Source organism: Porites lutea, chromosome 9 (assembly GCF_958299795.1).
Source record: "Porites lutea chromosome 9, jaPorLute2.1, whole genome shotgun sequence".
NCBI classification, from domain to species: domain Eukaryota; kingdom Metazoa; phylum Cnidaria; class Anthozoa; order Scleractinia; family Poritidae; genus Porites; species Porites lutea.
This window is the reverse complement of record NC_133209.1, coordinates 31,083,701-31,098,274: the sequence shown is the minus strand read 5'-3', so window position 1 is coordinate 31,098,274 and position 14,574 is coordinate 31,083,701. Positions and strand designations below refer to the sequence as shown.

General features: G+C 41.7%; 2 protein-coding genes across 2 annotated transcripts in view; both read left to right on the top strand.

The window, feature by feature from the left end:
* LOC140949175 (uncharacterized) overlaps window positions 1–88 on the top strand; it is a 25,767-nt gene extending 25,679 nt beyond the window's left edge. Inside the window, exon 5 of the mRNA XM_073398404.1 lies at window positions 76–88. Within this exon, the coding sequence (XP_073254505.1) occupies window positions 76–88 (13 nt within the window). The remainder of the gene's footprint in view (window positions 1–75) is intronic.
* LOC140949174 (uncharacterized) lies at window positions 87–14,574 on the top strand. Its single transcript, XM_073398403.1, has 6 exons — window positions 87–4,161; window positions 4,234–6,027; window positions 6,846–7,049; window positions 8,147–8,376; window positions 10,047–10,224; window positions 11,791–14,574. Exons 1-6 carry the CDS (start codon window positions 225–227, stop codon window positions 11,820–11,822), a joined length of 6,375 nt encoding a protein of 2,124 aa, XP_073254504.1. The 5' UTR covers window positions 87–224; the 3' UTR covers window positions 11,823–14,574.

Sequence of the window (14,574 nt, the reverse complement as noted above, 5' to 3'; positions counted from 1 at the left end):
CAAGTCAATCGCCATCTGTAGAGACCACAAGCGAATCAACATCTGTAGAGACCACAGGTGAATCACCGTTTAAAGAGAGAACAAGTGAATCAGCATCTGAGGAGGCCACAGGTGATTCGCCATCTGAGGAGACAGCTAGTGAGTCACCATCTCAGAAGGTCACAGGAAAATCGCCGTCTGAGGAGACAACTAGTGAGTCACCATCTGAAGAAGGAACAAGTGAAATGCTATCTGAAGAGGCCACAACTGATTCACCATCTGTAGAGGCAAAAAGTGAATCCCCATCTGAAGAGGCCACAAGTGAATTACTAACTGAAGAGGCAACAAGTGGGTCATCAACTCCGGCACTTGCAAGCGAATCATCTTCGCAAGAGGTCCTCACTGAGGTCCCTCTCAAGACACCAGCAAGTGAGTCGCCTCTTAAAGTATCTACCCGGAAATTCCTTTCTGAAGCCGTTAGTGAAGTACCTTCTATCGGGTTATCGAGTGAATCACCTTCTGAAGAAGGAAACACGGAATCACCATCTTCAGCGGTCAGAAGTAAAAATCCCTCGTCAAGGGGAACACCTGAATTACTTGTTAGGACATTACCAGTTCAAACTGAGAACCCTACTGATGTAGCGGCTCAAAAGAAATTCACGACAACAGCATCCGCACAGGCCTCAAGTCAGTCACCATCTGAAAAGGCTACAAGTGAATCGCCATCTGAAGAAGCGACAAGTGAGTCACAATCTAAAGAAAGTACGAGTGTATCACCATCGAAAGAGGGCACAACTGAATCACCATCTCACCAGCCCTTAAGTGAACCACCATCTGAAGAGACAAGTGAATTACCATCCGAAGACACATCACGTGCGTCACCATCTGAAGAGACAAAAACTGAATTACCAAGTGAAAAGGCCACAAGTAAGTCACCATCTGAAGACCGCACTACTGAATCGCCATATAAAGAAGCCACAACTCAAAAAGCCACAACTGAGCTACAATCGGAAAATGCATCAACGAGTGCATTGCCATCTGAGGAGGCCACAAGTGATTCGCCATCTGAAAAAGCATCAAGTGAGTCTTCTGAAGAGGCGACAACTGAATTACCATCTGAAAAGGCCACGACTGTACCACCATCTGAAAAGGTTACAACTGATTTACCACATGAAGAGGCCACAACTAAATCACCCTCTAAAGATCCTACAACTGAGTTACCACATGAGGAGGTTACAACTGAATCACCATTTGAAGAGGCCACAAGCGAATCATTACTTGAAGACGCCACAAGTGAATCACCATCTGAAGAGACAACAAGTGAGTCCCCATCTGTGGAGGCCACGAACGAATCGCCATCTGAAAAAGCGACCAGTGAATCACAGTCTAAAAAGGCGACCAGTGAATCACCATCGGAGGAGATAACAAGTGAATTACCATCTGAGGAGGCCACAAGTGAGTCTTTTTCTGAACAGGTGACAACTAAATTACCATCTCAAAAGGCGACAACTGTACAACCATCTGAAAAAGCCAAAACTGAATTACCATCTGAAGGGGCCAAAAGTGAATCACCTTCTGAACAGGTCATAACTGAGTCACCATCTGTAGAGGCCAGAACTAAAACACCTTCTAAAGATCCTACAACTGATTCACCATATGAAGAGGTCACAAGTGAATCACCATTTGAAGAGGCCACAAGCGACTCATTCTCTAAAGAGGCCACAAGTGAATCACCATCTGACGAAGCCACAAGTGAGTCCACACCTGAAGAAGCCACAAGTGAGTCACCATCTGAAGAGACTACAAGCGAGTCACCATCTACAGAGGCTACAAGTGAATCACCATCTGAAGAGGCCACAAGTGGATCAACATCTGAAGAGGCTACAAGTGGGTCACCATCTGAAGAGAAAACGAATAAATCACCATCTGAAGAGACCACAAGTGAGTCACCATCTGAAGAGGCTACAAGTGAGTCACCATCGGAAGCGGCTACAAGTGAATCAACATCTGAAGTGACTACAAGTGAATCAACATCTGAAGAGACCACGAGTAAAGTACCATCAGAAGAGGCCACAAGTGATTCACCATATGAAGAGACTACAAGTCAGTCACCATATAAAGAGACTACAAGTGAGTCACCATCTGAAGAGGCCACAAGTGAGTCACCATCTCAAGAGGCCACAAGTGATTCACCATATAAAGAGGCTACAAGTGAGTCACCATCTGAAGAAGCTACAAGTGAGTCACCATCGGAAGCGGCTACAAGTGAATCAACATCTGAAGTGACTACAAGTGAATCAACATCTGAAGCGACCACGAGTAAAGTACCATCAGAAGAGGCCACAAGTGATTCACCATATGAAGAGACTACAAGTCAGTCACCATATGAAGAGGCCACAAGTGAGTCAACATCTGAAGAGGCCACAAGTGATTCACCATATAAAGAGACTACAAGTGAGTCACCATCTGAAGAGGCTACAAGTGAGTCACCATCTGAAGAAGCTACAAGTGAGTCACCATCAGAAGCAGCTACAAGTGAATCAACATCTGAAGTGACTACAAGTGAATCAACATCTGAAGAGGCTACAAGTGGGTCACCATCTGAAGAGGCTACAAGTGAGTCACCATCTGAAGAGGCCACAAGTGAGTCAATATCTGAAGAGTCCACAAGTGAATCAACATCGGAAGAGGCGACAAGTGAGTCACAATCAGAAGAGGCTACAAGTGAGTCACCATCTGAAGAGGCCACAAGTGAGTCAATATCTGAAGAGTCCACAAGTGAATCAACATCGGAAGAGGCGACAAGTGAGTCACTATCTGAAGAGGCCACAAGTGAGTCAATATCTGAAGAGTCCACAAGTGAATCAACATCGGAAGAGGCGACAAGTGAGTCACCATCTGAAGAGGCCACAAGTGAGTCAATATCTGAAGAGTCCACAAGTGAATCAACATCTGAAGAGGCTACAAGTGAGTCACCATCTGAAGAGGCCACAAGTGAGTCAATATCTGAAGAGTCCACAAGTGAATCAACATCGGAAGAGGCGACAAGTGAGTCACAATCAGAAGAGGCTACAAGTGAGTCACCATCTGAAGAAGCTACAATTGAGTCACCATCGGAAGCGGCTACAAGTGCATCAACATCTGAAGTGACTACAAGTGAATCATCATCTGAAGAGGCTACAAGTGGGTCACCATCTGAAGAGGCTACAAGTGAGTCACCATCTGAAGAGGCCACAAGTGAGTCAATATCTGAAGAGTCCACAAGTGAATCAACATCGGAAGAGGCGACAAGTGAGTCACCATCAGAAGAGGCTACAAGTGAGTCACTATCTGAAGAGGCTACAAGTGAATCACCATCGGAAGAGGCTACAAGTGAGACACCATATGAAGAGACTACAAGTCAGTCACCATATAAAGAGACTACAAGTGAGTCACCAACTGAAGAGGCCACAAATGAGTCACCATCTGAAGAGGCCACAAGTGATTCACCATATAAAGAGACTACAAGTGAGTCACCATCTGAAGAAGTTACAAGTGAGTCACCATCGAAAGCAGCTACAAGTGAATCAACATCTGAAGTGACTACAAGTGAATCAACATCTGAAGAGGCTACAAGTGGGTCACCATCTGAAGAGGCTACAAGTGAGTCACCATCTGAAGAGGCCACAAGTGAGTCAATATCTGAAGAGTCCACAAGTGAATCAACATCGGAAGAGGCGACAAGTGAGTCACCATCAGAAGAGGCTACAAGTGAGTCACCATCTGAAGAGGCTACAAGTGAGTCACCATCTGAGAAGGCCACAAGTGAGTCAATATCTGAAGAGACCACGAGTAAAGTACCATCAGAAGAGGCCACAAGTGATTCACCATATGAAGAGACTACAAGTCAGTCATCATATAAAGAGACTACAAGTGAGTCACCATCTGAAGAGGCCACAAGTGAGTCAATATCTGAAGAGTCCACAAGTGAATCAACATCGGAAGAGGCGACAAGTGAGTCACCATCAGAAGAGGCTACAAGTGAGTCACCATCTGAAGAGGCTACAAGTGAGTCGCCATCTGAAGAGGCTACAAGTGAGTCACCATCTGAAGAGGCCACAAGTGAGTCAATATCTGAAGAGTCCACAAGTGAATCAACATCAGAAGAGGCCCCAAGTGATTCACCATATGAAGAGACCACAAGTGAGTCACCATCTGAAGAGGCCACAAGTGAGTCACCATCTGAAGAGGCCACAAGTGAGTCACCATCTGAAGAGGCCACAAGTGAGTCACCATCTGAAGAGGCCACAAGTGATTCACCATATGAAGAGACTACAAGTGAGTCACCATCTGAAGAGGCTACAAGTGAATTACCATCGGAAGAGGCTACAAGTGAGTCACCATCTGAAGAGACTACAAGTGAGTCACCATCTGAAGAGGCCACAAGTCAGTCACCATCTGAGGAGGCCACCAGTGATTCACCATATGAAGAGACTACAAGTGAGTCACCATCGGAATCGGCTACAAGTGAATCAACATCTGAAGTGAGTAAAAGTGAATCAACATCTGAAGAGGCTACAAGTGGGTCACCATCTGAAAAGGCTACAAGTGAGTCACTATCTGAAGAAGCTACAAGTGAATCACCATCTGAAGTGAGTACAAGTGAATCAACATCTGGAGAGGCTACAAGTCGGTCACCATCTGAAGAGACTACAATCGAGTCACCATCTGATGAAGCTACAAGTGAGTCGCCATCTGAAGAGGCCATGAGTCAATCACCATCTGAAGAGGCCACAGGTGAGTCACCATCTGAAGAGGCCACAAGTGAGTCAACATCTGAAGAGGCTACGAGTGAGTCAACATTTGAAGAGGCTACAAGTGAGTCACCATCTGATGATGCCACAAGTGAATCACTATCTGAAGTGGCTACAATTGAGTCAGCAACTGAAGATGCCACAACGGAGTCACCATCGGAAAATGCCACAAGTGAATCATCATCTGAGGAGGCTACAAGTGAGTCACCAACTGAAGATACTACAAGTGAGTCACCATCTGAAGATGGGACAAGTGAGTCACCTTCTGAAGAGGCCACAAGTGAATCGCCATCTAAAGAGGCTACAAGTGAGTCACCATCTGAAGATGCCACAAGTGAGTCATCATCTGAGGAGGCTTCAATTAAGTCACCAACTGAAGATGCCACAAGTGAGTCACCATCTGAAGATGCGACAAGTGAATCACCATCGGAAGATGCCACAAGTGAATCACCATCTGAGGAGGCTACAAGTGAGTCACCATCCGAAGAGGCCACAAGTGAATCAACATCTGGAGAGGCTACAAGTAAAGCACCATCTGAAGAGGCCACAAATGAATTACCATCGGAAGAGGTAACAGGTGAAGCACCCTCTGAAGAGGCTACAAGTGAGTTACCATCTGAAGAGGTGATAAGTGAGTCACCTTCTGAAGAGGCCACAGTTGAATCGCCATCTGAAGAGCCCTCAAGCTTATCATCTGAGGAGGTACCAAGCGAGTCATCATCTGAAGAGGGCAATAGTGAGTCACCACCCGAAGATGCGACAAGTGAGTCGCCCTCTGAAGACAGTACGAAGGGAGGAACATTAGCAGCAGGGGTCACAACTGAGACACGATCTACGGATCTCACAACGGAGTCTCCTTCTAGATCTATTACTACAAAAATACCTGTGAGAACCTTAGCACCTGTAACAGAATCTACCCCTAACGGTGTTGCTCAGGTTAAAGTCTCAACTGGATCAACATCTGAGGGGGTCCCTACTGAAAGACCCTCTACAGCGTCAACTGAAATACACCCAGCGCTCACAACAGCTGTGGCTGAAAATGAGGTGACGGAGACAACGACATCGCTTGATTTGGAGTCTAGCACACAATCGGTTACTTTGAAAACCGCTGAATTCACTGAAGTTTATACAGTTCCTACACCGACAAAAATGACACCAACGCCGACTTCAGAGAATGGGCATTGTAGCGACAATGGTAACGGTATCGACAGTTGCAAAGACACTGCCGTCATTGGCAGAACTAAGGATAATAACGGTAAGGCATAGTCATGACCGTGCTAAGCTTCCTCTCAGAATAAGCTTGATAGGCACCTGTTTTATCGAGAAAACAAAAAATGAAGTCTTTTTAACTGATGTCCGTATTAAGCGGGTTACTTTTATAGAAAATATACACGCGTTTCGTCGCGACAATAGAAACCGTCTGTTATAGGCGGGCCTCCGTAAGGAGGGTACAACTGTACAAGTAAAACCCTCACCAACCTAAAATGTTTCGATGCCTCGTTTCTAGTATAACCTTACGAACGAACGTCCCGGTGAAACATAACACGGTTGAAAACTGCGGAGAGCTGGGACTACCGATTGAGCTAGTAGAAGGAGCCGTCAGCTTCAGCCGTCGGCTGCTTTCAAAACTCTTCTTGTCCAAAAACTTTGATGATTTATAGTGGCATACCGCCATAGAATGAGCACCATATTTGAGGGCAAAAATATCAGTAAGCGGCTTACCTGAATAAGGGCCGCACCCTCCGTGCTTATTGTCTGGTATATTTTTTTTTCTTTTTCAATGCTGATTATTATGGCAAAAGATGTTATTTACTTGGATCTGGTGGATGACATAGACCTCTTTCATACGCTATGAAGAAGAAAAGATTACGTGGTACTGCTATTTGCAAGTAGGAAGTTTTAAATAGCACCGCAACTTGACAAGCGCTATGGCGCTACTTTTTCGAGTACATATGGTAAATAGTAAAGAGTATTAATGCAAAGCGTTACATTAGGCACCATTCCTTCGAGGGGGGAAACAGGAGTGATATTTTTAACAGTTGTTGAATGAATGTAATACCCTTTGTTTGCCAGAAACATGCGATCCCACTTGCAAGCAAGGTAAAATGTGCATCAAAGTGGACAATGACTACATCTGTGACTGCCCCACTGAGTGCGACGAGGAGGAAGAGCCCCACTGCTCTGTGTTCCTGAAGGACTATCAAAACCTCTGCGAAGTACATCGCCACGCCTGCAGGATGCAAATTAACGTTGCTGTCAAGCATAAAGGGAAATGCGGTACTGATGGTTTCTATACTCTAACCCTTTCAAGTACTGATTAATTTCCTTAACATATAGTGATCTAGCCACTTAAGTTAGCAGATTGTCCTGACAGTTAACCACATCAATATAAAAAGAGCAGCAAATTCATACTGTTTTGTCGACGAAACACATCAGGCTTGGTAAGGGAGAATTATCTTCCTGTTTTCATTTTTTTTTTTTGGAACATCATTTACAGTTTCCTATAAGAATGCAGCAGCACGTCTCCTGTGAACCAAATAGCTAAGTAGCAATGTTTAGTTGGTCCTTCAGGGAAGAGATTCTTGGGTCTTTCGCTGCAACAATTTTAACATGTTTGCGACGTCATTTTGCGAAGGAAAAATATCACGCTACGGCACATCAAAGACAGCACCATTGGCTCTATCAAACTGAATCTGGTAATTTTCCTTCTGGGCACTTTCTCAATGCAGTTTCATCCAAATGCCATGAAAGCTCGGTCCTTTTCTGGCCTCCGTGTCTCATCAAGGGGGGGGGGGGGGGGGGGAGAGTGTAATATACCTCTTGGTGCTTCTAAATACGGAACATAAGTGACGCTAAAGTCCTTTGGGTTTTCGGGGTCTTAATTTTTGTAGTCCAGTCGAATTACATTTAAAGGGTTCGTCACGCTATTTGCCCTCTTTTGAAAAAGCTACTACTTTTTTGGCACTTTATGAATTCCAAAAATAATGGTCCAATTTTGTTATTCAAGACTTCAGTTAGGTATTGAAACTGTTTCCTGTTGTCTGTTGCAAAGAATGGCAAGAATGGACATGGATTGAAACATGAAAAAGTTGGGCAAACCTTTTCAAGTTTTCATGCTATGCCTACAAAAATCACCTAAAAAATTATCATGGTTAGTGCTCCCTGATGAAATTTGTGTGAAATCCACTTCATAACTCTACAGGCGCATTTTGTGGATGGGTAAAGGCACTGTAAGTAATGAATTCCGCACATGGTTGACATAAAACGGCCCCATTAACCTTGTTCGCAGTAGAGGGAGTCCGCTATATTATCGAAAGACTGCTTGGACAGCATGAGTAAGGGGAATATTTTGTTGAAATCGCATCTTTTTGTAGACGATGCAAGTGGCGAGCAGATTTCAAAACTAGCCGATGAATCCTTGGTTCCAACGGACCAGTGTCTGGAAGATGAAGTGTTACAGTTCGCAGAGCGCTTTCTGGAATGGGCTCTAATCAACAAAGCACTTTATGACAGCGATGATCCAGATTCAGTTGACCTGAATGCTGTAGTACTTCAAGCTCGCGAATTTGGAATCTCTGAAGTGGAGAAGAAAACTATTTTGGAGGTAAAAATCTTACTTTTAATTTAATGCCTAACACTGTATAAATGTTGGTCTCCGTCATGAATGATCAGCAGGCCGTTTTTCTGAGCTTTCGGCGGCTGCATATGTTGCGCAGTAGGAAGGGCACTCGTGTCCCACCGATGTGGTCCAGGCTCGAAGTTCCGTAGTCGTAGGTTGAGTTTGTGTTGAGTTCTCTTTTTTGCTCCGAAAGACGCTTCTCCAGGTACCTTGGTTTCCCGCCTTTCAAAGTAAGAAACGTACGTTACCCTTCACATCGTTTTAAATACTGTAACATTTTGTACAACTTATATAAATGAGATATTGATTTTACTACCCGTTTTAAGCATTAAGATGCTGAAATGTCCCATGAAGTCGTAAAAAGACATATGAAGCGAAATCTTGCACAATTTACATTATTAAAAACTGTATCAGTGGATAATGCAATTCTAGAGTTTAGCCATCATGGTATCTGAGCCATTATACTATCCTCTCCAAATATGGTAACTGTACGCGTGTGCTCAAAATTAAAAACAAGCTGTAAAGCGGTTGTCTTTACAAATAAAGTCGGGAAGAATTCTCGATATTTTGTGGGCGTTTTTAATAAAACAATTATTCCACTCAAGCTTGTTGGATACGAGATGATTATAGCCAACTCATATCCAACGCGCGCTCGTGGAGTAATTGTTAAATATACCAGTCTTCGAAAGTCTTTTAAAAACGCTCTTACCTACACGGTTTGACACACACACAGATTCAAATTCTAAAAATCATGTACCAAAGGCGTCTGCTTGGCTTCATATTCATTCCACTCTCTTAACTATGTTTTGATTTTCTTTAAGCAGGCCTTTTGATAGCATTTATTACATAGGATTCAACACGCACGCTGCTTTGAGACAGTTCCACTTAAATGGGTTCGTTTATTTAAGCCTCTCACATCGGGGGTTTGTTTAGCCTTTTCACTTCCAGAATTGGCTAGATTCAAAATTCGACAAAAATTCCAAATTTCAATAAATACTGAAAATACTGCTGAAGAAGTTTCATTTCATTTTGGATGGTCACACTATAAGATTTTATCCACAGACTCTAAAGCTAGAATTACAGGTTTCATTTGAATGATCACACCACAGATTTGGTCCACAGACACAAAAGTTAGACCCAGATTACACGAATTCATCATTCACTATGGGAGCAGAATGTCGTGTCGTTCAATTGGTATAGGTAATAGCATGATTTGTAGTGATATTTGACATAAATACCACTCGTGATATTTCACAATTGTTATACGTAATTTCATGAGCCGCTAGGCGAGTGAGATTTGAGACAATTTTGAAATATCACGAGTGGTATTTATGCGAAATATCACGTACAAATCATGCTATTATTTGTTTATACTACAACCCGCAAAAGGTTTGTAATTTTCAAATATAGATATTTCAAATTAAGCTGAAATACCACTGCTCTGAGCCAATCAAACTGCAGAAATTTCTCAGTTAGTAGTACAAAGTCTGTAATCGTACAGCGTTATCACTCGTATGATTGCAGTCTTAAGTGGTCCTAACTTTGGGCCGCTACCAACTGTTTCAACTTTGATCTTGAGGTTCATGTCTCAATTAGAACGTGTGGTCACATAGTAAGTAGCTCACAGTATTTTCATTTTTATTTCGTTTTCTTAGTTCCAGTTTGACCAAATGGATCACAACAAGGATGATCTTCTTCAAAAATCTGAGGTAGACGGAATCTTGACGCATGTCCCTCATGAGGAATGCTTGTTTGGTTTTATAATTTCAAGTGACGCGAACAAAGATCACGTCTTAGACAGAACTGAGTGGGAAGAGGGCTTTGCGCATGTCGGTGAGTATAATCAACTTGAGTGGAAGCAGCGTGGCTGAGCGGTTAGAGCCCTGGCCGCTAGCTGGACTTTTTGCCCCTGGTCCCGAGATCAAATCCTCGGCCACGCTTGTAAAATAGCCAGCCGGTCTGCGTCCTACCAGTTGGGATTCCTCACCTTGTTACGTTCCATTTTAATTATTGGTTTCATTATCCCTGAAAAGCTCCATACGAGGAGAGGATAATCGAGTATTTATTTAATTAATTATTTAGTTAGTTATTTTAACTTCCTTTGATGTTTTAGTGCGATTTTACTTAAGCCGTGAAAGAGATAGTAGACTAATACAAGCTATCACTCTCTAATTCCTTGTTTTCTTTGGTTTACTTGTAACTATTTGGCACTGTTACATACCGTTTCTCGGGTTTGTTAACACTCTAAAATACATACCTATTTCTTGGTTATCCTGCGATCACGTCAGCCTTTCTCTCTGTAACTCTGCAATGCATATCTCCCCTCCTCTCAAAAAGGAAAAAATGATCGCAGGTTCTATCTGGGCGTTATATAACAGAACATGGCTTTCCCTAAGAAGTAGCAAAGTAAACACGTCGTTAAAATAAACATCTACCATCTAATGCGAACTTGAAAAGATTTTGTGGTTTAATTTTGGAAAGTTCTACAGGGACCATGTTTGACGAGAAGGAAAATATCCAGACTTTGCAGTTTTTTACATCTCAAAATATGAACAGCACCCGGTTTGAAACGTTGCTTAAAACTTGACATGATTCGTTATGGTAGTGCCATGCTAACTTCACCTTAACTCGGGGCACGCTAGCTTAGGCCAGGTCAGCCGAGTTGGCTGAACAGCTTTACATGTGACGAACTTAATGCTATGGGCATAATCCCTTGCTTTCGCTCATTAGCTTTAGGTTCGTCACATTCGGTTCGGACCTTACACATGAAATAGCCTGAGAAAATGGCCGACATCTCGCGACACCACCACCAGTTTTCCCGCGAACTGACGTTTGAGGAATGAGTGTTGAAATTCAATACTGATGACGTGTCACTATCCAGATCTGGGTAGTGCTTCTGATTGGTCGTGCTGCCAGGGAAATTTGATTCAACCAATCAGAAGCAGACTCATATCTGGGTAGACAGTGGTTGCGTCGCGAAATGTTGGCTGTTTTCTACTCAGGACACACTAATGAAGTCGGACCGGGATGACAGACTCGACCTGCCCACGGTGTACCACTTCCTTTTGAATCATGTGATCATAGGGGGTCACACAATTCCTACTACCTTCTCAAAAAGCGACGCAGTTGGCTGAAGGGACTCAGTCCGGTTTACGGTCAAGTCGCCCGAAATCAGAGTTATGTCGCCCGAAATTTCTAGTCACGTCGCCCGAAATGCTGAGTTATGTGGCTCAGCATTTCGGGCGAGATGACGTTCGTGCGACTTGACCAGTTACCCTCAGTCCAAATATATTAAGTGTGTTCAGTGCCTCAAGACGCTCTGAGTTAGGAAATATGGCAAACAATGCATGCACGATTCCAAATTCCGCTTCATCTAACACTAATTTATATTCCTTCCAGAAAGCGTAGCCGAGGATGTGCTTATTCCCTAAACATTTATCGCCTTCCATTATCACCGTCATCTTCCTCAGGAATTCGTCCAAACACACGGGTTACGTTGGTGATAAAGAACAGAAGGACTGTACATTTAATTAAACTGTAGTAAATAAGACTTTTGCAAATAGTTATTAAAGAATGGCTTAAGTGTTTTGAAAGCTTTTCACCAGCATATAATATATGTAAATTTCATGCCTACAAAGTTGGCGCAATTTAGATAAGAAAAAGAAAAAAATCGCGCCGATAAGGTATAAACGATGGCTTTGCAATATCTGTAAAAATTTAGAAATCTGAATTAGATAACTAATACAACTAAAGAATTATGTTGGCTCATTTTTGGCGTTAGAAGACGTACTAGATTAGTAGTGTCTTCTGTGTTCACCGGTGTGACAAGCTACGATATTGCTGTTGATGAATTCTAAGAGAAGTCGCTTTTACTCCGATGAGAGTCAAACAGAAGTGTATAAAGGTGAAGCACAGGCTCAGAAAACTTGATACATGGGTCATTATTCATCTGAGAAAAAGCTAGACCGGCAATTCACCTTCGCTATAAATTCTGTATTTTCGCTTCAAATTGAGGCGGATTTCCACTGTCTTGTAATTTTACGTGCGTACGCGCGCAAATAAAATCGAGGCAATTAATGTATGAAAGGCCGTGGAAAACGTAAAATTTACGCGACGTTCAACTATTACGCGCGACGTTCTTACATATTTGCCTCCATTTTGTTCACGCGCGTACGCACGTAAATTTAATTGACAGTGGCAATCCACGGATAGTGTCTATCTGTAATACTAGATTTAGAATTATATGGCAAAATTCGTCTTTTACTTCTTAAACTTTAGGACTGTTGACAAAAAGATTAGCTGAGGGTGGATAATATACCTATGGTATTCTGTTCGTAAATGAATCCTATAGTATTAATAACCGAACCGAACAAATATGGCCAATGAAACCTTAATCCGGTTGATTTGCCTTAACGGTATATTAACTCCATCCAGCTTGCTTCGGAAATCGTTGTTGCCACTAAAGGTGGAGTTTATAGAGAGAACGTACTTTGCGTTAGAAGTAATGTCCCTTGTAATAGCTTTTGAAAGCCGTCAATTACAGTTGTGTGCAATGAACATGTCCTGCAAATTCCAGTGACAGTTGCATGGTCGATTCTGTTCATTTTCCACACAAACTTAATTACTGCTTCAGAATGTGAGCATGTTTCCTGAAAAAGGGGTAGTTCACACCAACTTGTTTATCAATTTTCTGTATTTTAAAACTCTACACTTAGAATTGGCAACACAATAGTCCTCTATTAATGAAATATCACCCAAATAACTAACAAATACAATTCTGATTCGCAATAGAATTAATAAAACTTTCATAACAATCTGAGATAAACTTTTAAAAATGGGAGGAACGTTTTTTATGTCACTCCACTGAGTTTTGTCTGGTTAAATATTGATATTGTAAAACCCAGCGCTATGATCAGATAGTGCCAAAATCGCCTCAGTAAAATTGAGTGTAACCACAACATTTAAGAGACTACTAGATAAAAAAAAAATTAAACAAAGCATGCATGTGTGATATAATATTTATGTCAAAGGCGTGCATGAGAATATGCTCTCTTTTTATTTAAGAGTTATCTGTAGCATTTTTTTACTGCTTGCCTGCAATCTGCACAACTGAAAGCTTTAAGATTTAGAAGGTCATCGCCATAAGTTTCCTCTTGATTAAATTTCATCTCTAGTTTAAAAGATTACTGATGCCTTTTTCTTCTTTTCATCTCCCCACTTAGGATTATGCTCTAAATACAAATTAAATAAGACGGCTTGGCAGATTTGATCTAGGGAAAAATAAAAATTATTCTGTAATCTTTGAGTGTTTTCAAATTAAACTGTTGTTTTTGTTCAGCGGCAATGTTAATGTAGCTGCCATAGTTTCGTTACTGAAGAAAATTGTAGCATAACAGCATAACAGCTGCAAAGACATTGATTGGGTATTAAGGACAGCAGGGATCAAGTTTAAAGTGCAACCTCAATAGATTTCTAATATAATATAGTATATAAAATAAAATAGAGGATATTACATGGCTGAACGGAGATATGAAATTTCTCTTCGAGTGTTGAAAAATATTTCACGAGTGAGCGCAGCGAACAAGTGAAATATTTTTTTAACACGAGAAGGGAAATTTTGTATCTCCAAGCAGCCATGTAATGTTCTATTTATTTTATAAACACCAATGAAATACCAAACCATTTCACTTTAATAGTTTTTTGGTGTGAAAGGCGTGATTTATTATGTAGCCATAGCAACGGTGATATTTTCACATGTGAAGATAACATGTTATTTTCACATGTGAAGATATCAAGTTTTCATGCGAAAGCTCACCTGGTATTTTATTGGTGTTTATATAATAAAGTAAAGTAAACTTTTGCAAAAACATTAGTCTTCTTGTAAGTGTATACACATGCCAAACCATTTGATACTGGATTTTTGCCTAATTTTGTATGATCTCATTGGCTAGGAAGGGGGAGAGTTCCAGTTGCTTTTAAGCTTATAATATTATTTGGATTTTTAGCATAATTAAATTAATGTGACACTTGTAGTGTCTTTAAGTCTGCAAAACTGTCTGAGCACCTGTGACCAGGTGCTAAGTTAGGCTAGATGTCAAAATGCTAAAGTACACAGGTGTGTACCCAGTTGTGTTGAACTAGCTAGTGTGAACAGAATTTAATAAAGCTGCTATTTATCTCTAA